Genomic DNA, 26853 nt, shown 5'->3' on the forward strand with positions numbered 1-26853 from the left:
CATTGTTTGAATAGTAATCTTTGTTCAATATGGCAATACCTCTTCTTATAGTACTATTTAGAATGAACATCAAATTTTCTCTATTGTTTAACTTCAGCATGCATTTATTAGTTTCCTATTGTTGGTTTCAATAAATCAGATAATGTTAGTGAGAATAAGTACTGTGTTACCTGTTCCATGAAGACTTCAAGTAGTTATTTATTCCATGTTAATTACTAGACCACTCAAGTACTCCCATCAGATAACTAAAATATCAACTGTATTCACCTCAGATCCGTACAGCAAAGGAGGCAGCCTGGTCTCAGAGGGGGTGAAGACCTTAGCCTCAAGACTTGTCGCCTACCACTTCTGTCAGGCCGAAAACTCCACCACCTGTTTGGTTCCCGACTTTGTGCACTCCATCGCTGCCCAGCTGTGCCAGGCCCCGCAGCTCCACGCCTACCGGGACCTCCTATTGGCCGAGCCGCAGACACAGGCACTCCTGGCCCTTCCCGCGTGCATAAGTGACCCGTCAACAGCGCTGGTCAAGGGCATTCTGGAGCCGCTGCACAATCTGCGTCGGCTGGGCAAAGTCGGAGCTGACCCGCTGATCATCGTGGTGGACGGGCTGTGCGAGGCTGAGTACCACCGCCCAGACCACGCCGACACCCTCGCCTCCTTCCTCGCACGCTACTCCGTCAAGCTCCCGGCCTTCATCAAGCTCATCGTAAGCGTGCGCACCCAGCTGGTTGACCTCACCCGCCTGCTGCCCTTCCACCGAATCTCACTCGACCCTGACCACCGGGCCGACCCAACCACCGACCTCGCTGCCCGGGATCTTTCGGATTACATCAGTTTCCGGTGCATGCACTCGCCCAGCATCAGGTCCAACATCACGGTCACACAGGGCAAGATGGAGGGAGGCTCGGCCCAGCACCGCTTCACACACTACGTCGTGGCACAGAGTCGCGGCTCAATGCTGTACATCAAGCTCATCCTGGACCTGGTGGAGCGAGGCCACCTGGTCATGAAGTCCGGCTCATTCAAGGTTCTTCCCCAGACTCTGAGTGAAATCTTCCTCCTGTTCTTCAACCTTAGGTTTCCAAGTGTCAGAAGCTTCGAGAAGGTTCAGCCAATTCTCAATGTGGTGCTGGCATCCCTCAACCCTCTCTCCCTTCCTGAGATTTACCATTCAGTCAACGCTGGGCTCCTGTTCAAGTTCCTGTCTTGGGATGAGTTCCTCAACTGCTTTAGAATACTGAATTCCTTCCTGGTCAAGCGGCTGGACGACACCTACATGCTCTTCCACCCTGCTCTGCGGGAGTGGCTGGCCAGGCGGTCCGAGGGAGAGTCGCCCAAGTTTGTGTGTGACCCGAGAGCTGGCCATGCTAACCTGGCCCTTCGTATGTCACGCCTTGAATGGCCCCTTGACCCCGAGGCCTCCCTGGAGCTGGGCCACCACATCCTGAAGGCCCACGTGTACAAGAACATGGCCCGGGGTCTTCCACTGTCTCCAAGAGATCTGCAGGCACTCTGGCTGGCCCAGTCCTCACACAATGTCTCCCAGGCACTCGCTTGCACAAGAAACCTGTACAGTCCTAACACAAAGGTAAGCAGGAGAAACAAAATTTTTGTTATTGCTGTAAAGGTTTTTTGGCAAGAACTTTGAGAATATGATTGCTTACTTCTAGCAGCATTCTTTAAAACATCAAAACTATATCTGCTTCTAATTCCTGCAAATGTCCACTCTTTCAGGTTTCCAGACTGTTACTTCTTGCTGGTGCCTCACCGGACTACCCCAGCGAACACCTCCACAATGCTCCCATCCTGGGCGTGTGTGCCCACCAGGGACACACGGAGATGGTGGCTCTTTTCATAGAATTTGGTGCTGATGTCAACCTGGCAAACAGCGAGGGAGTCACGGCCCTGGGCATGGCATCAGCCCAGGGCCACTGTGATGTGGTCAGGCTCCTGGTGCAGGCCGGCGCATCCCTCACCTCCAAGGACAAGCAGAACAACACCCCCATAGTGCAGGCTGCAGCGGCAGGCCACCTCAACGTGGTGGGCTACCTGCTGTCCTGTGACTGGCCCGGACCCAGCGACCTCCTCAGGAACCAGTCCCACCAGGCCCTCGTGGCCGCAGCATCCAACGGACACATCAATGTAAGGATAACTGATTAATATTCATTGATGATTACAGTAACATTTTTATTGCAGAAAAGTCATAGCTTGGGTAGAGAATATATATATACATATATACAATTACATATCACAGTGATCAAGTATGGTGAACAGCAGTTTATAAATGCATAATATTGTGTGTTTGCAGGTGGTGGAGTTTTTGTTGGACATGGCTGAGGTGAGTGTAGACGGTGAGGACACAGTGACCGGGGAGACGGCCCTCACCATGGCCGCCGGGGCCGGCCACACCGCCATGGTGGCCGCCCTGCTGCGGGCCGGCGCATGCATAACCAAAGGCAACTCTCGAGGCACGGCACCGCTCACCTGTGCCGTGCGCAACGGCCACTACGAGGTGGCCAAGCTGTTACTCAGCCAAGGCGTGGCGGTGGAGACTCCAGACTCCGGCGGCCGAACCCCTCTGATGGTGGCCGCCGCGGAGGGCCATCTTGGTCTCATGGAGCTGCTAATATCCCGCGGGGCGTCCATCAGCCGCACCGACCGCGAGGGGCTGTCCGCGCTGGGCTGGGCCTGCCTGCGCGGCCATGTCCACGCCGTGCAGTACCTGGCGGACTGCAACGCCGACCTGAACCATGCGGACAAGACCGGCCGCACCCCCCTGGACCTGGCCGCCTACCAGGGCGACCCCATCGTGGTACAGTTTCTGCTGGACCGCGGGGCGCTGATAGAGCACGTGGACATCAATGGCATGAGGCCGCTGGACCGTGCAATCAGCGCCCGCAACGCCGCAGCCGTGCAGTGCTTCCTGCGACGCGGCGCCAAGCTGGGGCCGGCAACCTGGGCCATGGCCGCGGGGAAACCCAACATCCTGTGAGTATAAGTGTAGCTGACTCATCAAAGCACACGAATAATTGATCTAACACTTGATGGAGGACAAATAATCTTTTAACAAGTTCCCGTGTCCAGGAGTCACACCCATGTTGTGCCACATGGCAGAAAGAGGCATAAGGAGCATTGCTATAATGCTGCACCAAATATTGAGGTGGATTTTGCAGCTACATAGTCCATTATATCTGAATTTCCTCCCCATTTCTAGTTTATTTTTTGTGTGCATAGATTTTCACTGAAGTTCCTCCTCTAAGTATTTGTTGTTAGCACCCAGACCTAAACCACAGAAGTATTTTTCTTCCTTATTGACTGAAGGAAATGCTTTCAGGGTGATGCTTCTGAACAAGCTTCAGGAAGACGGCGTGGCTCTGTGCCGTAAGGGGCGGCTCAAGGAGGCCGCCCACCGCTTCTCCTACGCCCTGCGCAAGCTTCCCGTGGGTGACCAGGGCGAGCACTCTGCCACCTTCACCCACCTCCGCCTTCACCTCACCCTGAACCTCTCACGGTGTAAAAGAAAAATGAACGTAAGTAAAATTCAATCTTTTCAACATATATCGGCGCCTTCATATACAAACTGCCTGTCAAATTTTTTACATAAGTTTATAGACTCATGTTACCTGCCAATGCTTTTTACTTATGCTATGCTGGTTTTTTTTTATTTTAGTGCTTTCAGTATTGCTTCTCCTTTAAGTATTATTTTTTTAACTTATTTTTTCCTTTAATTATTTTTTTTTTTACTTATTTCTTCACTTTAAGCATTTTTTCTCATAACCTTACAGACTCATATCACAAGCCAGTGCTTTTTACTTATGCTTTGCTGTTTTATTTCTTCATTTAGTGCTTTCAGTATTATTTCTTCACCTTAATGTATTATCTTCAATTTACTTCTTCACTTCAACTATTACTTCTTCATCTCTAAGTATTATCTCTCCATTTATTTCTTCACTAAGTATTATTTCTTCCCCTTCACAGGAGATTGAGGAGGCCATCCACTTGGCTAACACTGCCCTCACCATCAAGAGTGACTCCTACGAGGCCTACTACGCCCGGGCACGTGCGAAGCGAGAGGCAAAGTGAGTGTGTGACAGCGACTCTTTGACTGTAATTTAAGTATTGTTTTGTTTGTTTCCCCTCCTCTTATATTCTTCTAACTTTACTGTCACTCTTGTAGTTTTCATATCCAGGTCTGCTCATCAAGGGGACTTTTTGGGTCTATATCATTGCCCTTTCATAGATCTTAACCCGTCCGCTGCGATTGGCACGGATTTGGCCTTCACTGGTAGCCTGGTAACATACACTCCCAGGTCTCTGCCTCTGTGGTGGATAGTGGAGTGTTTCCCATGTGGTATTGGTATGCTGGATATCCCTTCACTGGTAGCCTGGTAACATACACTCCCAGGTCTCTGCTTCTGTGGTGGATAGTGGAGTGTTTCCCATGTGGTATTGGTGTGCTGGATATCCCTTCACTGGTAGCCTGGTAACATACACTCCCAGGTCTCTGCCTCTGTGGTGGATAGTGGAGTGTTTCCCATGTGGTATTGGTATGCTGGATATCCCCTCCCAAGGTGCAGGACTTTACATTTTCCTTCATTGAATTGTAGCAGCCACTTTTTGTTCCATTCCTGTAGCTTGGTGATGTCTTCTTGTTGGAAATCTGCAGTCAAGGAGTTAATAATAATAATGATAATAATTTTCCCACAGACAACTGAAGGAGGCCCTGGAGGACGTGAAGGAGGCCGTGAGACTCGCGCCGCCCACCCGTGATGTGCGTCGCGTCCTCATTAAGATTCAGGACGAGATGCAGTGCGAGCTCGACTCCTGCTCCTCCATCGACCTGGCCCAACTCCGCCAGCTGGCAGCCTCCGTGGACACCCTATCCGAGGCTGACCTCCCCATGACCTCCAGCATCCTCTCAGAGTCTGGGTACTCCTCCAACATTTAAATTATTCCTTGCTGCCATACTCCGCTGCCAATTGGTGTTCTCATTAGGTATAGTTAAAAGGTATTGATCAGGCGTTTAACATCACCGAAATTCATGGTCTCATTCGCTCATCTGTTGGAAAATTTTATAAGCAGTGTTGTCAGTATAAAATTCGTATATACTAGGATGTTACTCCACTTCTAAGGATAAGCCGTTACCCCACTACAAGCCCATGTATTCAGCGTATACCGAGACGCGCTGTAATAAGCTGTTGATCGCGGTGCTTCATTTGGAGATGCAGGTTCACTCATATAATTCCATATCAAGAATTCCACTAACTTTGAGACATACCTTAAAAGTACGCACCATGAGCCTTTTGAGAAGTCGTCGTTTCGTCCGTCTTCTGTATTTCTGTGTCGTATTCCGTGCTGTGTTATCCGTAGATCCCTGTAAGACATTGATTTAACCTTTACTACCGACTAAATTCACTTGTAATGCTTGATAGTCACCTCTCGAAAGGCTCATGCAAGGGAATACTTCCTATCCGAAATACATATGACTGACCGTATATCCACACTAATGGTTCTCGACACAATTTCCACCATACTGATTAAACCACGGAGACTCGCCGCGCCACGCCGGCTGAGACTCAACTGATTTCGACGCCTTGATCCGGACACACACTCACAAAACAGCTTGGGTGACTTGAACCTTCCATTTGTAAAGTTTTCCCAGTTTTTCGGTTTTGCTTCCCTGGCAGTCAAAGGAAGGTTAGTTTTGGCCACAAGTCAGCTTTCTAAAGATAACTTGACCTGAGAACTGCCAGGACAGAGCCACTGGTGCCACCCTATACCTGGCACCTGGGTCACTATAGCAGGGAGAGAGTGGGAGTCTAACCTTGAATCCTTGATGGGGGTCTTAGCCAATCTTGCAACCATCAGCCAACAGCAATCCCATCAGTCCCTCCCACATCACTCTAAATTTAATGGCAATAATCGTAAACCAAATTAACTCGTTTAAAGTCGTGTATTCGTAGTCTTAAAATCACATTCGCTCTAACTGAATTTATCCTTATTTTTTGTCTTTGCTAGCACTGCGCTCTCTCCCTCGCCAACCCCACGGCTCTGAGAATATCTATAGTGTTTACATTTCTCGTTTAGTCACCAGCTAAAAGTCAGTAATTGTTATATCAAATACTAAAAATGCAAATAAAAAACGTGTGGTTATACCTAAATCAGCATGAAGCGGAATACATGAGGGAATGCATGTGCGTGTTTTGTGTATGAGCAGATCAAGGTGGATGCAGCGAGTGGATGGAATGTACCTGGTGACTGTGATAGGTTAAGGTCCACAATGCCTATACATACCTCGTGGCATCACAGAAACACTCCTCTTAACTGTTTCTGTGATACCATGACGAGGTTTTATCGGAAGGAGGCTAAACACACCCTACTGAAAGACATCTTCACCTTCTCGTATACTCTTCACCCATTCTGTTCATATTGATTCAGTTGTTTGTTGTGTTTGCAAAATTGTTACGGCTTTCCTGGACTTTTCGTGCTTTGTGTGTAGACATTGCCCTCGCCCCTGTGTTGTGCCTCCTTCCTGTTCCCCCCTCGGAATGTTCCCAGTGAGTGCCGCAGGGCCAGGCTGGAGTCTAAGGTCCATGGGAGTGCAGGAGGTGCTCGACCCTGCCCGGCCGACCCCCTGACCCCAGCCTGGCACCTCTGACCTGTCCAGCAGCAAGGAATTGGCCTCCCCAATTGGCTCCCACAATGCAATAGTTAGTCAGGTGCCCCACAGCGTCATGACCCCCAGCATCACAAAAACACAGGTAAACCTCTTTTGTTTGCAAAGAGAACTTACCGCGGCATACACACACCTCTCCTATATGGCGATATATAGGAACAATAGGTTAGCAATGCAGATTTACACAAGTCCTGTGTAAGGAGATGATGGGTTTTGTGTTCTGGGGGTCAGGATCTGTGTGGTGCCAAAATTTGAGAACAGGAGTTAAAGAATTGTTTAAAAATCTACATTATTATTTAAAATGATTGTTGCCCAAGGCAGAATTTGCTAGTCATTTTTATAAAGATAGTGATGGTGATGAGAGGCGCGTAGCCAAGTGCAAGATTGTATGATCCTTGTACAGTGTACAGTCCTGTAGCGTTACGGGCGTGCGTTCATGTTTTCTACCAATGCAGAGCGGTGGGCGGCCGCGTGCCGCCCGCCGCGAGGTGAGGCGGTGTGCTGTACTCTTAAGACTTACGTAATGCTGTCCTGGGTTATGTTATGTCAGTGTTAACCCAAGAGTTTCAATAATGGCTCGCTGATCACTTGTAATCTCTATGATCTCTTTATAATCAACTGTTCAGTTAGTTAAGCTGCCAAATTTTATACTCTAGTATTTACAATATATATATGTTAATAAATATACCTGAATGTAGAGAGTGTTTCCTTGCATATCAACCTGTGATGTCCATTATACAGAGAAGGACTGGTCTGGGTGATTCTCTCTCTCTCTCTCTCTCTCTCTCTCTCTCTCTCTCTGTTAGCTTAAGTGCCTATTATATCACTTCCTTGTATCTCAGATTTCCTATTTTTTCATCACAAAACATCTAAATAGCCTCCACAATATTTCCATAGCCAACATTAACTCCTATGACTTCCACTCCCTGCACTTAAATTACATAAAAAGGTTTCGAGTCAACTATTAATAACTTGTTGCTGGTTTCCTCTCAATCACATATCGAGGCACCTTTACCTTGTCGTCTAAGAGTTGAACTTCGGATTCTGAGTATATAAAAGACATAGTTATTGGCCATTCAGGATCACATGGCCTAGAATGAGGAAATGCATAAACTTGAAACATTCCACTATATTTCTAGATTAACTTTCATAAATCCCTGAAAACCATATGAATCTCGTAGCTTATCTTTCAATGCTTCACGTCTTTAGAACACTGCTTAACGATGCCGAACTTTGCGAGCTCGAAACTGCTTCAATGCGTTTCGACTCACTTATCACCAGCCACGTAGATCAGTCGGCTTCCTCCTGCCAGCGTGTGTGGTGTGAGGCGCTGCGTGCTCCTATATCTCTTCTCGCTGCGGTCTACTATAAACCCCCTTTGGCAATACGCTTAGATCCCACCATTTGGTCTAAGTTACCTACAGTGAGGATGTGGAGATGCGGTGAGTAGTCTATTACCGTGAAAAAAAGTGGAGTAATCCTTCGCGCAAGCCGCTGAGTCTGCCCTACAGTTAACTAGAATCATATTACAAGGTAAAGATTCGTATTAGGTCCGTGCCAGTATCTCATAATCTACTTTACGAAACATCAGTATCTCTTCATATATCTTTTCTACAAACCTTTAACAGTCATGGAAACGCTTTGAAAATCCAATTCAAGGACTTTTTTTTTTACTCTTGAAAATAGGGGATAAGGTTAAGATTCGTTTTAGGTCCGTGCCAGTATCTCATTACCTACGTTATGAAACATCAGTATCTCTTCATATATCTTTTCTACAAACCTTCAACAGTCATGGAAACGCTTTGCAAATCCAATTCAAGGACTTTTTTTTTACTCTTGAAAATAGGTGATAATGTTTATGAAAGCGCGTCGCCTCCTCTGGCGACGGCCGCGGCGACGCTGTAGCCGGTGTTGCGAGAAATACCTCCTCGCTGAAATAAGTTACACATACATGTTGGGGGGGGGGGGTCCAGGGGGGGGGTGTAGCCCCCCCTGGTTAGAGTTCGGTTGGAGTAGTTTAAATATGCCCCCGACCCTAAACCCTCTGCGAGTTATTTTACGGCTGCGGTGGCTGCAGCGTCGCCGCGGCCGCCGCCAGAGGAGGCGACGCGCTTTCGTAAACATTATCCCCTAATTACAGGAGTAAAAAAAAAGTCCTTGAATTTGATTTTCAAAGCGTTTCCAGGACTGTTGAAGGTTTGTAGAAAAGATATATGAAGAGATACTGATGTTTCATAAAGTAGATTATGAGATACTGGCACGGACCTAACCTTAAGGAGTGTAGAAGATTGAATAGTTTGATTCGGGCGATTACAAAGGCACTGTGGAGTCGGTTTTGAATGAGGGGATGAACTTGCAAGCGACGGCCATTTAGCGGCGCAATGAAATCCCCATATTCGCTCGTCAAGATTTGGGAGGGAGGGAGGAGGGGGAGGGGAAGGAAGAGGAGAGATAAGGGGAGGGAAAGGGATGTGAAGGGAGGGAAGGGGAGGAGATGAGGGTGGAAAGGGGTGAGGGATCGAAGGAAATGGAAAGAATGGGGAAGGAGGAAGATATTAACACTGGCGCTCGACGGGAAACATACCATACTAATTACCTAACAGTCAAAAGGCTCAAAGGAACAATTACTATCCAATAAATCAAGACACCGGGGCCTCGAGCCCCAAGTCGATCTCCACCCGAAATTGACCTCTATTTCGTCTACACTTTACTTTTGTCTATTATGAGAGCGGTGAGTAGCGTTTTTTTCACTTTCTATTGCCCTTGAGCCGTCTCCTTTGATCAATCAATGTAAAAAAAAAGTTTGCAAGAGCGCGCGGCGAGAGATGGCCTAAAGATGGCGTCCAAATGACAGGCTGTCAGTGGTCGTAGTCGCTCTATCGCGTGCCTCCATGGCGGGGCAGCAGCAGGGAGGAGGAGGAGGACAAGTGTTTACTCCTCGGAAATTGCGTTAATGGGTGCAGGCCTCCATTAACTCACCGCTACGTCATCACGGCAGCGCGATGGTGGCCGGGTGAGAACATCTGATGGTTCAGTAACGATAGATATTTTTTTTTCTCGAGTCCAAAGTGTCCGTGACCCGCCTGGCTTTCCTCCTCACCTTGAACCAAATTTGTGTGTGTGAAGGCCGGGCGGGGCAGGCCACGGGACCACCACAGCCAGGCCGTCACCGGGAGTACAGGCAGCCACAGCCCCGCAGCGTATGTACACCAGGCCGTGTCCGTCGCGGGGTCACGGGGCAAGGCGGTCACGTCCCCAAGTCGCGTCACGCACCCCCCCGGGGCGTGACGCGCTGGCCGTGACGGCCGCCGCCCCGGGGTGTGCCCAGCCCCGGGTGTTCAGGCCCCGGAAGTACAGCCGTCAGCTGACAAGTTTGTCCTGAGTGATCGTAACGTGATGATCGTCACTGGTAACGGTGTCTTTCAGAGTGCAGTGTTTTATCTAGTGTTACACCCGTCGCACCACAGTGTCAGACTACTCAGCTGTTGTGTGACCATTGCCTGCAGAAATGGCCTTAGGGTTAGAGTAGGGAGCAAAGCTCACCCTTTTTTCATGTTTGGCCCATAACACCAGTAGGCATTCTTCACAGGGCCTGCTGGTCAGCACCAGCCCATCAGGGGCACAGACAAGTGTTTTATAGAGGCACTATTTTTGCTTGGCTCGTGCTGCCCCCCTGGAGCTCCACTCGATCCTTTCTGGAGTTTCACTAAGAAAATGGCTTGGCAGACTGTCACCAGGGCACCAGGTGGGTGGTCTTGGGCCACTCAGCAATGGCTGAAATTGTCAGCTTGCACGGTAGTGGTGGTGGAACATGTCAATGTATTTGGGAGGAATAGCTACTAGTATTAGTTCCAATGCCCTAATGTCTTATGAATCACTCTGATAATTGTCTTTTTCATATGTTTTAAAGAGCAAGGTTTAAAAATGTCAAGGTGATGCTATTCATTAAAAATCTTATCTTTCTTATCGCAGGAGTGCAAGATTTTTAGTGCCCCTGAGGTAGTGCAACACACCAACACTCGGAGCCATGGGGGACCTGGAGCAGTTTGAAGATTTGTTGCTGAGAAGCGCACGGAACGGAGACGTGAAGACGGTAGAGGAAATCATCAAGGCCAAAAATGACGGGAAGGTGGACCTCGACATTAACTGTAAAGGTTTGTCTGGTGCATACCATGTCCTGGATGTATGCTTATCTGCTGATAAGGCCAGTGAAGTTGTAAATATGCAACTTTTACCCATATGATTTATAGGAGGAAATTAAAATGGATGCATAATTAAAATTAATTTTAAAACTTAATTTTATTCATGTTGTTCCGGGTAAAGACCTCTCCATCCCATCCTAACACACAGCAAGTACCTCATTCAATTTATTTTCACTGTGCACAGTCATGATTGCTGTTCAACACTTCAGCTTTATGCCTGTGGTGCATAACTGATATACATTACAATAGTCTACATACACTAAACTGATCCAGAAGCCCCACCCCTTCCTTCATAGTCATGGGAGGTGAGTGTTTGGATAAAAGGAGGTTGGAGTTAGGAGTCTGTGTTACCTTGAGGGGAGGGTGAGGCAGGGGCGGGGCCTCTGGACTAATTTGCCTTACGGTGAATGTAGTAGTTCCGGACTTGCAATGCCATGCGGCCCATGACTACATACTCCAATAAATCAATATACACAACTATTTCTTATTTGTTCTTGGGCACAGGCAAGACCAAGAGTAACCAGGGCTGGACGCCGCTGCACCTGGCCAGCTACTTTGGGCACAGAGATGTGGCCGAGGTGCTGCTTCAGAACGGAGCGTCGCTGGACGAGCTCAACGATGCGGGGGACACGCCGCTGCACAAAGCTGCGCTCACCAACAGAGAGGTAGCAGGAAATCCTGGAAGCATATCAATGTTGCTCTTTTGTCCTTAACCCCCATGGCGTCGGAACATTTCCCACCCGTGACCCCCCCCAGCGTCGGCACTTTTCAAATTTTTTTTTTCTCCCATTATGTCAGAAATGCTGAAAAAACATAGGTTTAAGTCATGAAAAGTGTCAAAAATGACATCTGAGTCACGGTGTGTGTCGTAAATTGTCGCGTCGTATATGTACGACGCCGACGCTGGGAAGGTGACTCAGCCTATGTAGTACATGTACGACGCCGACGCTGTGAGGGTTAATCAAAAAACATTTTATATTATATCAATTAAGTAAAGATGAAGGAAGGAACTTAACAACTCTTTATAATAAGAAGCAGGGAGTAATATTATAATTAAGATCAAATTTTGCTAGAAAAAACTTTTTGGCCAAAAAGAAAGAAATTAAGAAAACTTTTCAAAGTTTTTGTGCTTGAAAGTTTAGTATCAGTGGAAGGAGTGAAAAATAATTTGATTAATGAGAAAACTTGCTTCCCTCCCCCCAGGATGTTGTGTTGCTGCTGCTGGAGCATGGCGCCAGTGTGTCCACCATCAACGGGGAAGGTCTGCGGCCGGGGAACCTGCCCCGGGACACTCAGGTAGGCCAGGACACCAGGGAGATTCTCATTGGTTCTTCATATCCAATTCATCAGATCATCTCGATTGGTCATGCTCAACCTGAGCTGTTATGAGAACACAATTCAATTTCCAAAAACATGAAATGGAGGAGACTTCAAGGAAAAAATGGCAACCACTTATAGCTTATGGAAGATATCAATTAAGAAAGAGCAGGACATGTATGCTTATTGAGGTTTCATTGACAGTGTGTCATATACTTGTTATTCTGCTCCTTCAGGTGATGAAGCTGATTGATGCTGCCGAGAGAACCGAGCAACGAAGGAAGGAGGAGAAACTTTTACACTATGCAAGGGAGGGGAAGGCTGAGGAGGTCACCAAACTTGTAAGGCTTCCAGGGTCTAGTTAGTGTAATATTATAGGTCTCAGGGGCATTACTGCTATAATAACTACTGTCAGGGTAGGAATTTTAAACACAAAGATGGTATGAGGCTTATGATGAGGATGTCATTGTCTATTAGAAGAGTAACAGATGAAGTTTGAGAATCTAAAGTATAGCTGAATTTTCCTTGAATGATGAAGGTGAGCGAGTGTGCCAATGCTTTCCCTGCCTCACAGCTGCGGGAGCCCGGCGCCCCCAACGTGAACTGTGTGGATGCCCTCGGCAACACCAGCCTGCACTGTGCCTCCTACCGGGGACACATTGACGTGGCGGTGGTGCTGCTACAGAATGGCTGTGACCCTTCCATCAAGAACCACAACAGTAAGTGAATACACAAAGATAATATATTTTCTATATTCCTCAGCTACCCACACTTCCTGCAACATAAGATGGGACAACATAAATACTATATTATTGCATACACCTAAGTTGAATTTATAATGTAATGTATGTAGTATAATGTTACAACCAACCATAGTGTTACATAAAAAGCCTGTTACTCTTTTTACTAATTTGTCTTGCTGTCTATACTTCAACCCCTATGGTATAAGTCATTAGATCCATGTGACTTACTGTTTTCAATCATTTATGTGACACCTCTCCTACTACTGCTACTAATACTAATACTACTAGCAATAATAACAGTAAGCAGTAATAATATCGTAATGATGAAAGTCAGTATTTGAAAGCTAAGCATCAGTTGTTGCATGCATAGATCAAACAGTCTGAGTTGATAATAGAAATAAGAATAACAGTAACAAATAATAATGATGAAAGTCCTGGTGTGGAAGCTAAGTGTCCAGTGTTCCCTGTACAGACCAGACCGCATGTGAGTTGGGTCAGACTCAGCAGATGCAGCAGGTGTTGAAGGTGCAGCCGGTGCGCAGCTTCCACCACAGCGTCACCAGGTTCGAGGGGCCGCTGCTACGACAGATGCGCATCCTGGGCTGGAGGATGGTCTGGGTGAGGTGCAGTGCTGTTCTGTTGTTGGGATGCCTATTATTGTTTCTTTTTTTTTGTTTTGTTTTTGCCCTTTAGCTGTTTCCCTTGGTGTAAAAAAGACAAAATAAAAACAAAACTACTGACCCTAATACGACCTGCCGCAGGGAGTGCTGGAGCGTGGGGTGCTGACCTTCTTCAACAGCCGCGCGGACGCCAGCTCTGGGGTGCGGCGGCGAGACTACAAGTACCTGGACAACTGCAAGGTGGTGCCCATGATCGGCGGCGACGGGGCAATGTTCATCATCCAGTACAACGACGGCACGTGCCACCGCCTGGCCGCCACGCCCGACCCCCTGCACCCTGCCTCCATAAACAGACAGGTGGGCGGGTTAGGCTCGGCTGGCTTTGTTTAGGTTTTTAATGGTTTATGCAACTGGGGGGTTTGTAAAAGGATTCATCATGTATCTGTTGTGAGGAGGAGGTTAACATAGGGTTGTAAAATTCCTGGGCATTTTGAACTGGGAAACTCAATGGGAATTTTTGGGAACTTTGAGAATTGGGAAACATTTACAAGTTTGTCTATGGTGCCTTTGTGCTTTTATTTTGAGGTTTAGGTTATTGTTGCCTCTTTTTCACTTTAGTTTTAAAGGGTTGTTAGTGAATGTCCCTTAGCCCATTGGTTGCGCAGGCAGAATTGTTTAAGTGACGCCTATTGAGGCTTGTTCCACTCCCCAGTTAACCTAACCTAACAAAACCCCACACATTACTATAGGTCATACACACATCACTATAGGTCATGACTCAGAATATTCATATATGCCTCCTTACTAATGAGACTTTCTATACAACAAGGTGAGGTCATTCTTTGTTGATTTATACCATAAGTTGCTGGCTATCATGCTATTGAAGCACATGTTGGTTTGTGGATGACCGTCTAACCTCTCAAGGGATTATAGGAAAGCCTGACATTAACCCGGTTGCAGCAACGGGCCAAATTTGTGGCTTTACCGTGTACCAGCGACGGGCCAAATTTTTGCCATGATATAAACCCCAAAAAATAGATGATGCATAAAATGATCACAAATGCATTGATATATATTATGAAATGGTTTATGTGAGAGATGATTTTTTCTCATTTTTCTCACCTAGAGGGAGGGGCCTTTAAGAAACATGATCCCCGCAGCTACCAGGTTAAACAGATGATGATGAGGATGAACATAATGAGTCTTGGTAAGCAAATATAGCACAACACATTTTTGGTCTTCCACAGAAATGGGTGGCGATGCTGAACAACCACATCCGCTTCTCCACCCACTACGTGCAGCATGGCCTCTGCATCGATGACGAGGACGATGACGGACTTGACCGCACCATGAAACCGCTCGGCTGCATGTCTGTATGTGCCAGGTTTGTCACATGTCCTAGCCAGGCAGGTCAGGAATAGCTGTGTAGACGCTTCATGTGCTTAAACGTAGACAATTACTCTCTTTTCTTCTCTACCTCTCTCCTTCATTTATCATCCTCTATTTTCACTTCCTCAACTCCTTTCCCTCCTTTTCTTCCTTAGACACAAAATTACTCTCTCTTTTCTTCTCTACCTCTCACCTTCATTTATCATCCTCTATTTTCACTCCCTCAACTCCTTTCCCTCCTTTTCTTCCTTAGACACAAAATTACTTCCATCCTTCACATCGAGTTAGTGTCTTCTTACCCTCAAGTTACCGTCCTTCATGTCACTGTACCCCCCAGAACCCCAAATCCATCCTCATTCAGACAGTTCCCTCCCCGTTCAAAAGACTTCATAGAGGCTTTTTTTTCATTAACGTGTTGGTCAGGTGTGTGTAGCGTCAGAAGATAATATACGTTAGAGGCTGAGTGTGCTGCTTAGAGTGTCTGTACTGTGTGTAGGTAGCTCAAGGCAGGCCAGGCTCAAGGCATATAAGGTGTACCAAAGAATGATTCCACCTGACTCCATGCCAATCAATATCACGTGCTCCACAAATTTACCTTTATCTTTTACCCAGAAGGCATAAGAGGTGAAAAGAAATGGTCTAGCTCACCTGACTCCATGCCCAGCTATATCACATGCCCTGAAACTGTACCTTTATCTTTCACCCAGAAGGCATGAGAGGTGAAAATAAATTGTCTAGCCCACCCGACTCCATGCCCAGCTATAGTGTATCCCCTAATTTCACCTTTACTAACCTACCCTTAAGAAATTTTACCCTACTAAGATGGGGCACTATGGGTTGAGCTGTATTTGAATTCTCAGCTTACTGCAAGGAGTACCATTATGTAGGCACTTAGTTTTGTATTGATTATAAGCTCATGGCCTGTCTTTGTCTAGATAGAGCACATTAGATTAGTGGAAGTTATGTATAGGCTGCATGTAGATAGTCAATTTTAGTTAGATAGCTTTTCTTATAATTGCTAGCAAGATATTAGTGTTGAATGGCTGGTTGTGGGTCATGGGTTGTGTTCATAAGTTTTCATTCTTTTTTTATCCCATACAAACAGCATCAGTTATGAGACTCAGCCATCCTTTGGTCTTGGTTTGTCTTCAGATTATTATTTTGCAGTAACTCATAAAGCACTCACTTCCTTCTGATGTCCCCAAGAAAGAGCAGCTGTGAAAAATAAGACCCATCTATTTTGTATTCCTGGGGGTGTTCCTATCATCTCATTTTCACAGGCAAGGTTATTTTATTTACCCATTTCAAACACAAACTAGTAAAGATAACGACTCCGCTGTGCTCTGGTGCTGGGGTATGTTAAAACACCCATCATTCACATTCCTGAGGGGCTTCCAATCATTTCATTTTCACAGGCAAGGTTATTTTATTTTCCCATTTCAAACACACACTAGTAAAGATAAGGACTCAGCCATCCTCAGTGCTGGGGTAACATATAACACACATTGTTTTTATTCCCGGGGCTTCCAATCATTTCATTTTCACAGCCATGGCCATTTTATTTTCCCATTCCAAACACAAACCAGTAAAGATAAAGACTCAGCCATCCTCGGTGCTGGGGTGTGTTTCAGGATGCCCTACAGACCGCCACGGCCCACCAGCAGTTAATGGAGCAGCAGGTGGAGGAGCTGATGGCCACCTTAGCCTCGTTGGAGCTGGACCACTCGCAGCAGGGGGAGGTGCATGACATCATCAAGGTGAGCGAGAGCAGGAATCATGTTTTAGGTGTTGTCTAGACTTGCAGTGATGGGGAAGACAAACATTGAGCAAACTTTAGTCCAGGTATCGCTCTGGCCCTGTGTCCTGGGTCAATGGTCTCTCACCCACCACTGGCTCAAGAGGTACATGACATTGCTTTCTTTCAGAGGTTCTCGCTGCTGGCCGGCACTGCGCGCAACATGACCACCAGCCTCACACACTGTTTCTCCCTCATGAAGCAGCAAGAGGAGGTGAGACAAACATCAAACTCATTCTGGTTTTAACCTGGTAGCAGCGGGGATCATGTTTCTTAATGGTCCCTCTAAGCGAGAAAAATGAGAAAAAATCATCACTCACACAAACCATTTCATAATATATATCAAAGCATTTGTGATCAGTGTATGTATCATCTATTTTGGGGGGTTTATATCATGGCCCAAATTTGGCCCGTCACTGCTACACGGTAAAGTCACAAATTTGGCCCATCGCTGCTACCGGGTTAATAGATAATGATAAAGTGCCTCAAAGAATTGGTGTTTTATAATAATCTAAAAAGGCTTATGTTTAGTTTCCCTTGATGCCCTTTCATGGATCTTAATGATAATAACAGCAACTTCAGAAGAGTTGCCAAGTGCCCCTGGTAATCATCCTCTCCCCTCACACAACTCCAGGTACGAGACTTGCAGCTGAGGGAGGAGAGGGAGAAGGTGCGGGTACTGGAGGAGTCGCTGCGGGTGCTGGCCACAGAGCATAACGAGCTCGAGGAGTCCATCGCCTCGCACGTGTCCTCCAGCGGCTCCTCCATCTACAACACACCAGCCAACTCCTACGTCTCGCTGCCAAGGCCTCGGAGGTTCTTCGACGCGGTCAGCGATGATGAGTTCTTCGACGCTTTCTCGCAAGGTGTGTGGAGGGGTCTGCCTGTGTGTGTGTTTTCAGTTTATTTCTTTATTAGTAACTTTATTATTTTAGTAGTCACTCGTTCTCTTTGTCTTACTTTCATTTTTTATCATTTTTATCTTTTCCTTTTTTTTAAGCAAAGTTGGCTATTCAAATGCAATTAACAAAACAAAAAAGCCAACCTAACACTGATCCCAGGAGCAGAATAGAGGTTTGGATTCAATTTGGAGAGATATATGGTTTCCGAGTAATATGTATCCATCTCTCGCAGTATTTCAGTGATTTTGAGAATGCCGTATACATGCAATCCTTCAAAGTGTCTTGCTGTTTGCTGTGTGTGTGTGTGTGTGTGTGTGTGTGTGTGTATTTAAACCATTCTAACATGCCTGTCCTTCTTTTAAGTCTATATAAAGTTCTGAGTAGTAATTGTTAGTAGCATTGATTAGTTTTCTGTTCAGTAATAACACCTTGAAGTAGAGTAACCACCTAGAGCCACATTTTCAAGACGTGTTGTTTTTTACTATTGGCAGATTAACAGGAGTGGCAGTGAAGGCGACTGACCACTAAGACTCGCCGTGTTTCACTGTACCCTTGCAGATGACGGCAGCGGGGGAACCCTAGTCAGTCTTCCATCGCCGTGTGGAAGTGAATGCTCCACTAACACACTCGTTTCCTGCATGTCTTCCCTTCCCACCGACCCCCAGTCCCCACAGTCCCCCACACACCTCCCCTCCAGCATCCCCTGTGTCCCCAATGCCACCCTAGTCCCTACCAGTCACCAGATGGAAGGGGACACCTACACGATTCCCCCGCCGATCAGCGAGCCTCAGTGGGACTCCTGTGAGGTAGACGGAGGCCCCGCAGGAGTCGGGACGCACATGAACTCTGTCTCCGGGACGTTGACGGGGCTTGTGAACACAGTCTCGGGGATGGTGAGCAAGACCAGCCACACCACAGTCTCCTCCGGGGTCCTGGGCACTCCCGGGGCGGAGAACAGTTACTCGCAATTCTCCGGGTCCAACCACACCCACAGCTCTCAGTCAGCCTCGTCCCTGGCTGTGGAGACGCCGCTGGTCCGGACGTCTGACCTGAGTGACCACAGTGACGGCAGCGACGAGACGGTCACCAGCGAGTCGCGTCGCTGCTCTGAGGTGGAAGAGAAGTAAGTTGTCGCTTGGTCTCCTTGGATCCCCCTTTGTTTCTCCTGTTCACCCCCTCCCCCCCTGAAGACTGTGCCTTGTTCAGTAGTTTATTGACCATGTCCTGTTTTTGGTCTGGCATTCAGTGATGGTAGTCATATAAGTTTTGTTGTAGTTGACTGATTTTGTCTGACGTGTAAAAGTCCAACTAGCTCGTGTACGCAAGGATACAGTGACTACTTTGGCATAGTTTTCTCATGTAAACTTTTTTTGGAATTGATATTATTTTCTCTTGTCATGTTTGTGTAAGTGTATGACCACTCCACCCTGCAAGAAGTCTTGTTCTCATTGTGCCAGGAATCCATGATGCAAGCATATCATTGCATGGCTGTATGAAGCATGCACATGAGAGCAGCAGCCTCTCAGACATGTCCATGATGCAGCATCCTCCAGCCCAACATGTGAGTCTTGGCTGAATGTTGCTGAAGGTACCTAGTGTAGCTAACTCATACCTTTAGGAGACCCTTGCAGCACCACACAGCCACTGTACCTTCTGATGCACAGCGTGACGCACAGCACTCACTGCTGCTGTGGCTGTGGGCACAATGTCAGATGTAGTTAGTCAATCATTCATGTTGAATTTCTCAGCTTGAGAGTGAGTCAGCTTATTGTAGATCAGTGCACACACGATGCAGCAGCAGTGGCGGTGGTTGTGTCGGCATCAGAGTCACAGGTAGAGTGGCTGTGTGGGCTGCCTGAGGCATGGTGCTTGGACAAGGCAGTCACTGGTGCCAAGCAGAATGTTCACTTCAGTCTCTAACTTCTTGAGGGTGGCAGAGTGACAGATAATGTAAAGAATTTAGCATTCTCATTCATTATACTCTTTACTTTTTACTGGCATGAAAAGACTATTTTTAGCCTTAGATTCATATATGATGATATATTGCAGAGTATTTTATGAGATATTTTTTATAAACTCATTAGTGTACGTACAGAGTAATTTAGTGCTTCTATTTTGTCTCAATTATGGAAATCTCATTATGAATATAATATAGATTAGTAATCAGCTGCAAGACAGCTCTCAGTCAAAGGTGCAAATACAGAGTATGCTATTTAATATTTTTCAACTAGTCTATTTTTTGTAAAGTCTAAACTATGCAGCACGTGTGGCATAGAGGAGTGGTGATGTGCATGTAAGTGCCACATGACAGAGTGCCTGGAGGGCCGCGTGTGGCGCCCGCAGTACAGGCGCCCACACGGCGGCGTGGCAGGGCGTGCAATAGTGCCGCGCAGGAAGTGTTGTGTGATACTATGCTGAGCTCAGGCGTGAAGGCTGCTCAAGTAACAGCTGTTGTTTTAAAGTCTATATACGTATTCTATTAAAAAAATATACTGCCTCTTATGACCAAATATAGCATGTGTATTTTGCTAAATAAACTTTGCATTATTCGCTTGTTCTTTTCACTGTCTGGCATCCAATGCGTGACTCGCCTTGTTAAGTTCCTCTCATATTTGACCCTTAATGTCTGTGTGTGTGTGTCTGTCTGTACTCTAACATGTAGTGAATAATATATGCATGCACCTCATCAGTAGTAATGAGTTAATTGATTCTAATATAACATAGTGTGATTAAGGAGGGAGTTAATGTTATAAGTACAGTGTAGAGAATGATCTTAACCTTCATTTAGTGTGTGAGAGAGAGAGAGAGAGAGAGAGAGAGAGAGAGAGAGAGAGACCATTACTATATATTGTTTATTAGCATCATTTGTTACCTTTGTTAGAAATAAGAAACCCACCAGAAGATAAAATTGGCACCATTAGTACCACCACCACCACCACCACCACCACAATATACACGTTCCTTTCACTTTATTTGCCAGAGTTCCAACCCTCTAACTAATTTTCCTTGGCTCTTATTCCTCCATTCTTTTACTTCTCAATCCATCCTCAATCCCTTCAGAATCCTTTACTAATGCTCACTTCATCCCTATTCCCCTTAGATTTTTTTTTCACTAAGTCTGCTCCTCTGATGCTTCATGTATACCTTTCATTATTATTTTTATATTTCAATTCCGTTCCATTTTTTTTCTTACACCAATAAAAGCAGTCAAGGGCAAACAAACAAAACGATTATTGTTATTATTATTATTATTATTGTTATTATTATTTTTATATTATTACTATTATGATTATCCTTTTTATTATTATTATTACCTCCGCCAACGAAGTTGTGGGAGGTTATAATTTCGGTCAGGTCAGTATGTTTATTTATTTATTTATTTGGTTGTTTGTTCGTTAAGAGTCTCCTGTGCACAATTTTGTGGATATCTCAGCCAATATTTCAGGGAAGCTTCGTGTCCATCCAGAATAGAACCCATTAAATTTTTGATGTCAAAGGTCAAGGTCGCACAAAACGTAATTTTGACCATAACTTCGGTTCTCTTCACTGTAGAGACTTCAGACTTGGTTCATATTTTAGCTCATGGAAAGACGCACTTTGCATGGCCTTGACCTTGACCTTTGACCTTGACCTCGAAAAGTTCGCCCAAGGTCAAAGTCTCCAAGAATGGAATTTTATCAAATTTCGAAACAAATGCTTCCATATGATGCACCTTGCATGACCTTGACCTCGAAGAGTTCCCCCAAGGTCAAAGTTTCCCAAAAAATTGGATTTAATCAAATTTCGAAACAAATGCTTCCATTATGATGCATAGGATCACAGTTGATGCCCATACCAATTTTCAGGACGATCTTTGGCGGAGGTGTGCACTCCCCGAGTGCTATGCGTCAAGTTATCATTATTATTATTATTATTATTATTATTATTATTATTATTGAGAGAGGATGCGCTGTAGCTGTGCCTGGGCTCGGTGCTCATCTCTGTAGCATTATCCCTTGAGCCTGAGGTACGGTAGCCCCTCCGTGGTACAGTGGTTAGCGTGCCCAGCCACGAATTCGTGGGCCCGAGTTCGAATGCCGGCTGAGCAGTCGGCGTGCAGCTCACCCAGCTGTTTCGGGCTGGTCAATAAATGGGTGCCTGGGGAAACCCGGGGAAGGTTAACTGTGGTAACCCGGATGTCACACGGGCCCTGTGTCCAGTGGTGGGATTCAATTTTTTTAAGAACGGGTTCTCTCTATGAGGGATTTACCAAAATAAGTTATAAGTAAAAGGTGTTCGTGGGTGAAAAATTGAGAACCCCTGATTTATGCTAACAATAACAACCGGTTCTCGGGATTAAGGAAATTCCAAGAACAGGTTCTTGCGAACCGGTGCGAACCGGCTGAATCCCCTCACTGCCTGTGTCCCACCATCGCCTCAAGGGACAGAGCCACGCGACGGAGATGAGCACCGTGGCTACGCGCAGCTGTTAGCGTATGGCTCCAACTTTTCCTTTTGAATTAACCTTTGGCTAAGAGCATACATTAGTTTACACACACACACACACACACACACGCATACCCTTGACCGTTTCTCCTCCCGCCGCTCCAGGTCCTCCTTCAGCCTGGTGTCCCTGGGCGGCACACGCTACAGCTCGCCGTCCCTGGGCCCGCGGCGGTGCTGGCGATCATGGGGCAGGTGAGTACCCGACCCCTTTACCTGTCACTAATTAGATATACCTCCCTAGACTAACCCATTTGTCTATCTGGTGTTCTTTGTTGATGCTGGTCCTTGAGTGTTGATGTTTGGGCGGAAGCAAGTAGCAGTATCCGTAGTGTCGAAATTTGGGTTGCATCGTAAACTTTGATCGTAGTTTGTAGCGACATGGCGAAGGGAGGAAGGAATGAAGGCGGATAAAGCTTGAGTGACTTACCTGTTACGCCATAGTACTGTTATTTTCTTCAGTCTCCGCTCGTTAAGACTTCCAAAATCTTTAAGAAATTGTACAAGAAAACTTAAGTCTCGGATGAACAGAGAGCCGGGTGGAATCATCGCGAGAAAAAGACTTAGGACCCGTGGGTTGGTATTATAAGACACTTTCGCTTCTCACATCAGCTATTTCTAAAGGTCAAAGAGGGGGTCAGTCGGGTTCTAATGAGTGTTTCTTCAGGTTCACGGTACAGAAGAAGGGTCAAACCATGGTCAAACTAACACCAGGGTCATAAAACTACTGGAAATGCATACAACTCCTACGAAAGCCTTGTCAAATGTGTGTTCTTAGGCGATGGAATGTCTTACGATACGACCCGTAATGTCGAAAAATCTCTATGACGATGGCGGTGAGGCAGGACACTCCGGGCAGCAACATCCTATGCAAACAAAGAACCTACAAGACACGACGTTGGTCTGCCATTACTCATTCATCCGTACTGCGTGAATAGACGAGAGAAGGATGAAGAGATGGGAGGGGTGGGGGCGGTATGAGCCGGAAAGGGCGTGAATGGGCGGTGGCGGAGGCGTCGAGGGCGGTGGCTGTAGGGGCGGCGAGGCGAGGGGGGAGGGAGAGGAACCCACATAAGCTGGGTCGGCGCGGGCGCTGAACGAGGCAGTGGTCGGTCGGTGGGTCGTCGGCGGGGGTCTCGAGTCTCGCCGTCACTCAGTTTGCCTGTATCCGTGAGAGGGGACGCCCGCACTCACTCCCACTGTCCCCCTGTGTCCCTGCCCTGTTAGTGGTACTTGCGAGACTGTTAACCTTCTGTGGACGCTTGGGCCTTGTGGGAGCGGCAAGGAGGGCGGGGCGAGGCTGGGACGCGGAGTATCGGAACGGAATCTAAAGCTGTGTAGTCTTTCTAATGGTCGTAGTGGCTCCCGCCCTAGCCTGGGATGGTCGCTTGGGTCGCCTCGCCCTCCTGCCTTCCCCCCCCCCGAGTCCCCGCACGTGAGACACCGCCACGGAACACCTCAGGACGCAGCACAAAGAGAGAATGATCGTAATGTGTCCTCTGGTGACGGATCGATCAGAAGGGCCTCGAAATGTTACTCTTGTATGTGTGTGTAACGCCATGGTGGAGTCTCGTCTGCTATGCGTAACACCTGAGCGAGGCAGCCGTGCACATGTGACTCAGCCGCCCTCCCGCTCGTGTGCACGTATCGACTAGTCATGTGTGTGTGTGTGTGTGTGTGCGTGTGTGTGTGTGTGGCAACGACCCATCTCGCAACATTTATCATCCCGGATGTTGTGTTTTTCCTGTGATATCCGCAAACACTTTTTTTTAGTTCGTTGTATGCTTTCTCCTCCCTTTCATTTTATTTTCCTGTTCTTTTTTACGAGAGTTATGGGTGAGACCACGAACTCGAAGGAAGAGAGATCCATGTAATTTCTTTAAAACGTTTTGGCTGTTCGCTTCCACATATACGAAGAGAAAGAATGGAGTCGGAAGGCATTCAACATTCTATAGAGGCTTGGCGTTACCAGATAGTTTCCCTCGCAAAGTGTTCGGATTCCAGGAAGGGGAGAGAGAGAGAGAGAGAGAGAGAGAGAGAGAGAGAGAGAGAGAGAGAGAGAGAGCACCACCTTCTCCATTTGGTCTCCATCACATATCCGCGAATCATCCCTCACGAACTCATCTTCCAAAAAAACAGATGAAAAGCGATAAAGAAACCGCCCAGATCATCAACGAAGAACTTCACTTAACGTTACTTATACGTATAAAACCTGACCTCTCTTTTGGCTACTCTTTTGGTGTCCTTCAACGCCTCAAAAACTCAATTTCTCCACCTATCAACTGGACACAATCCTCCAAACACCTATCCCCTATTCTTCGACAACACTCAGCTGTCACCTTCTTCTACACTAAACATCCTCGGTCTATCCTTAACTCAAAATCTCAACTTGAAACTTCATATCTCCTCTCACTAAATCGGCTTCCTCGAGGTTGGGCGTTCACAGATCTCGTTATACGGAAACTCATCTCGAAGTGTAAAAGGGAGAGCGAGTTCGGGGAAGGCGTCGTAAAAGAGGCCAGACAAGGGAAGTGAAGGCAGGAGAGAAGGATGGATGGAGAGGGAGGGAAGGAGCAGCGAGGATGTAAAAAAGGACGAGGGAACAAGGGAGAGAGAAGAAGAAAGGGATGAAGGACGGAAGGGAGGGAAGAGGAAGGTTAAAAAAGTGGAAGAGAGTAATAGATTGAAAGGAAACTGAAGGCAAGGCAAGGGAGGCGAGGAGAGGCTGTCCATCCGAAGTTTACCGTACACAGGGACATAAAAGGCTCCGATATATTGATTAAACCCGACTAATTAGATTTCCAGGTGTGTGATGCTCTTATTACCTGTACCTTTGATGTCTTACGTTCACTCTTACTTGTTTACAGAGGCGCAATGTAGTTAATTATTGAGATAGCTTGTAATAGGTAATGTAATGAGAGAGAGAGAGAGAGAGAGAGAGAGAGAGAGAGAGAGAGAGAGAGAGAGAGAGAGAGAGAGAGAGAGAGAGAGAGAGAGAGAGAGAGAAAGGAAAGGAAATGAGACTATGAATGCATGAATGAATGAGTGAAAGAAAGAAAATAAGTAAGAGAGAGAGAGAGAGAGAGAGAGAGAGAGAGAGAGAGAGAGAGAGAGAGAGAGAGAGAGAGAGAGAGAGAGAGAGAGAGAGAGAGAGAGAGAGAGAGAAAATGAGAGACAATGAATGAATGAATGAGTGAGTGAAAGAAAGAGGAAATAAGTAAGAGAGAGAGAGAGAGAGAGAGAGAGAGAGAGAGAGAGAGAGAGAGAGAGAGAGAGAGAGAGAGAGAGAGAGAGCACTTACTCTAGAAACTCACCTGCCCTTGACTTCTTAATGAGGGTCTGGGAACGTTAGGCTACGCAGGTGAAAAGGTAAATATTATAAACAGCGACGCAAATGTGACCCATAAATGTAAATTCTCTCTCTCTCTCTCTCTCTCTCTCGCTGCAACAAGTTTCTCGCAAACCTAAAGTAGGAATACCGTCTCGTGCAGCTTATGAGAGAGAGAGAGAGAGAGAGAGAGAGAGAGAGAGAGAGAGAGAGAGAGAGAGAGAGAGAGAGCGTTACCTCCAGCACTCGGCCCCGAAACAGTGAACATTAAGTGCTATTTCCGCGCGGCTTTTCTCGAGACTTTTCAATGCAGGGCAGAAAGAGTGGAGGGATATTGCGTGAGCGGGGGATGGTAACACTGGCAGCGCTCAGGGATGGCAACACTGGCAACACTCGGGGATGGCAACACTGGCAGCGCTCGGGGATGGCAACACTCGGAGATGGCAACACGGGCAACGCTCGGGGATGGCAACACTGGCAACACTCGGGGATGGCAACACTGGCAACACTCGGGGATGGCAACACTGGCAACACTCGGGGATGGCCACACTGGCAACACTCGGGGATGGCAACACTGGCAACACTCGGGGATGGCAACACTGGCAACACTCGGGGATGGCAACACTGGCAACACTCGGGGATGGCAACACTGGCAACACTCGGGGATGGCAACACTGGCAACACTCGGGGATGGCAACACTGGCAACACTGGCAACACTCGGAGATGGCAACACTGGCAACACTCGGGGATGGCAACACTCGGGGATGGCAACATTGGCATCACTCGGGGATGGCAACACTGGCAACACTCGGGGATGGCAACACTGGCAACACTCGGGGATGGCAACATTGGCATCACTCGGGGATGGCAACACTGGCAGCGCTCGGGGATGGCAACATTAGCAACACTCGGAGATGGCAACACTGGCAACACTCGGGGATGGCAACATTGGCATCACTCGGGGATGGCAACACTGGCAACACTCGGGGATGGCAACACTGGCAACACTCGGAGATGGCAACACTGGCAACACTCGGAGATGGCAACACTGGCAACACTCGAGCTCCTTTCTTCCAATACACACGAAATGCATAATACTTTAACACGCCCCTAGAGAAAGAAAAAACACATCGTAGAGTTCATAATATTTCTTACGGTACTTTTTATTTATTTTTCTTGGACGATTTCGATTTGGGGGATGGCAACACTTTTTATTTTTTTCTTATGCACACAAAAGTATTCTAATCTATTTAATACGCCTCTAGAAAGTAAAATATCATATACTTCATAATATTTCCTACTTGTATTTCTCTTCCCTTTTTTTTTTTTTTTTTTTTTTTTTTTTTTTTTTTCCAGCAAAGGAGACAGCTCAAGGGCCCAAAAAATTAAAGATTATTA

The 26853-nt window shown here is 46.8% G+C and overlaps 2 protein-coding genes across 24 annotated transcripts in view; both read left to right on the forward strand.

The window, feature by feature from the left end:
- LOC127000308 (protein TANC2-like) overlaps positions 1–7373 on the forward strand; it is a 100315-nt gene extending 92942 nt beyond the window's left edge. For all 9 annotated transcript variants that reach the window (XM_050863870.1, XM_050863873.1, XM_050863868.1 and 6 more), the window contains 6 exons: positions 273–1588; positions 1735–2142; positions 2309–2988; positions 3335–3530; positions 3979–4079; positions 4708–7373. In XM_050863870.1, coding sequence (XP_050719827.1) covers positions 273–1588; positions 1735–2142; positions 2309–2988; positions 3335–3530; positions 3979–4079; positions 4708–4948 — 2942 coding nt within the window. In that variant the 3' untranslated portion in view covers positions 4949–7373. The remainder of the gene's footprint in view (positions 1–272; positions 1589–1734; positions 2143–2308; positions 2989–3334; positions 3531–3978; positions 4080–4707) is intronic.
- A 586-nt stretch (positions 7374–7959) lies between these two features.
- The window catches only part of LOC127000310 (oxysterol-binding protein-related protein 1-like), a 117885-nt gene continuing 98991 nt past the window's right edge, over positions 7960–26853 (forward strand). For 10 of the 15 annotated variants that reach the window (XR_007753894.1, XR_007753895.1, XR_007753891.1 and 7 more), the window contains exons 1-14: positions 9524–9689; positions 10649–10830; positions 11383–11543; positions 12082–12174; positions 12432–12536; positions 12770–12914; positions 13411–13556; positions 13700–13915; positions 14806–14931; positions 16579–16704; positions 16873–16956; positions 17377–17608; positions 18203–18767; positions 22235–22321. Coding sequence is in view for 7 of the 15 variants with exons in the window: in XM_050863877.1 (XP_050719834.1) it covers positions 10704–10830; positions 11383–11543; positions 12082–12174; positions 12432–12536; positions 12770–12914; positions 13411–13556; positions 13700–13915; positions 14806–14931; positions 16579–16704; positions 16873–16956; positions 17377–17608; positions 18203–18767; positions 22235–22321 (2213 nt within the window). In the remaining 8 variants the exon portion in view is untranslated. The other 5 variants (XM_050863878.1, XM_050863881.1, XM_050863882.1 and 2 more) reach the window with 5 other exon arrangements.

Source organism: Eriocheir sinensis, chromosome 18 (genome assembly GCF_024679095.1).
Source record: "Eriocheir sinensis breed Jianghai 21 chromosome 18, ASM2467909v1, whole genome shotgun sequence".
Taxonomy (NCBI): domain Eukaryota; kingdom Metazoa; phylum Arthropoda; class Malacostraca; order Decapoda; family Varunidae; genus Eriocheir; species Eriocheir sinensis.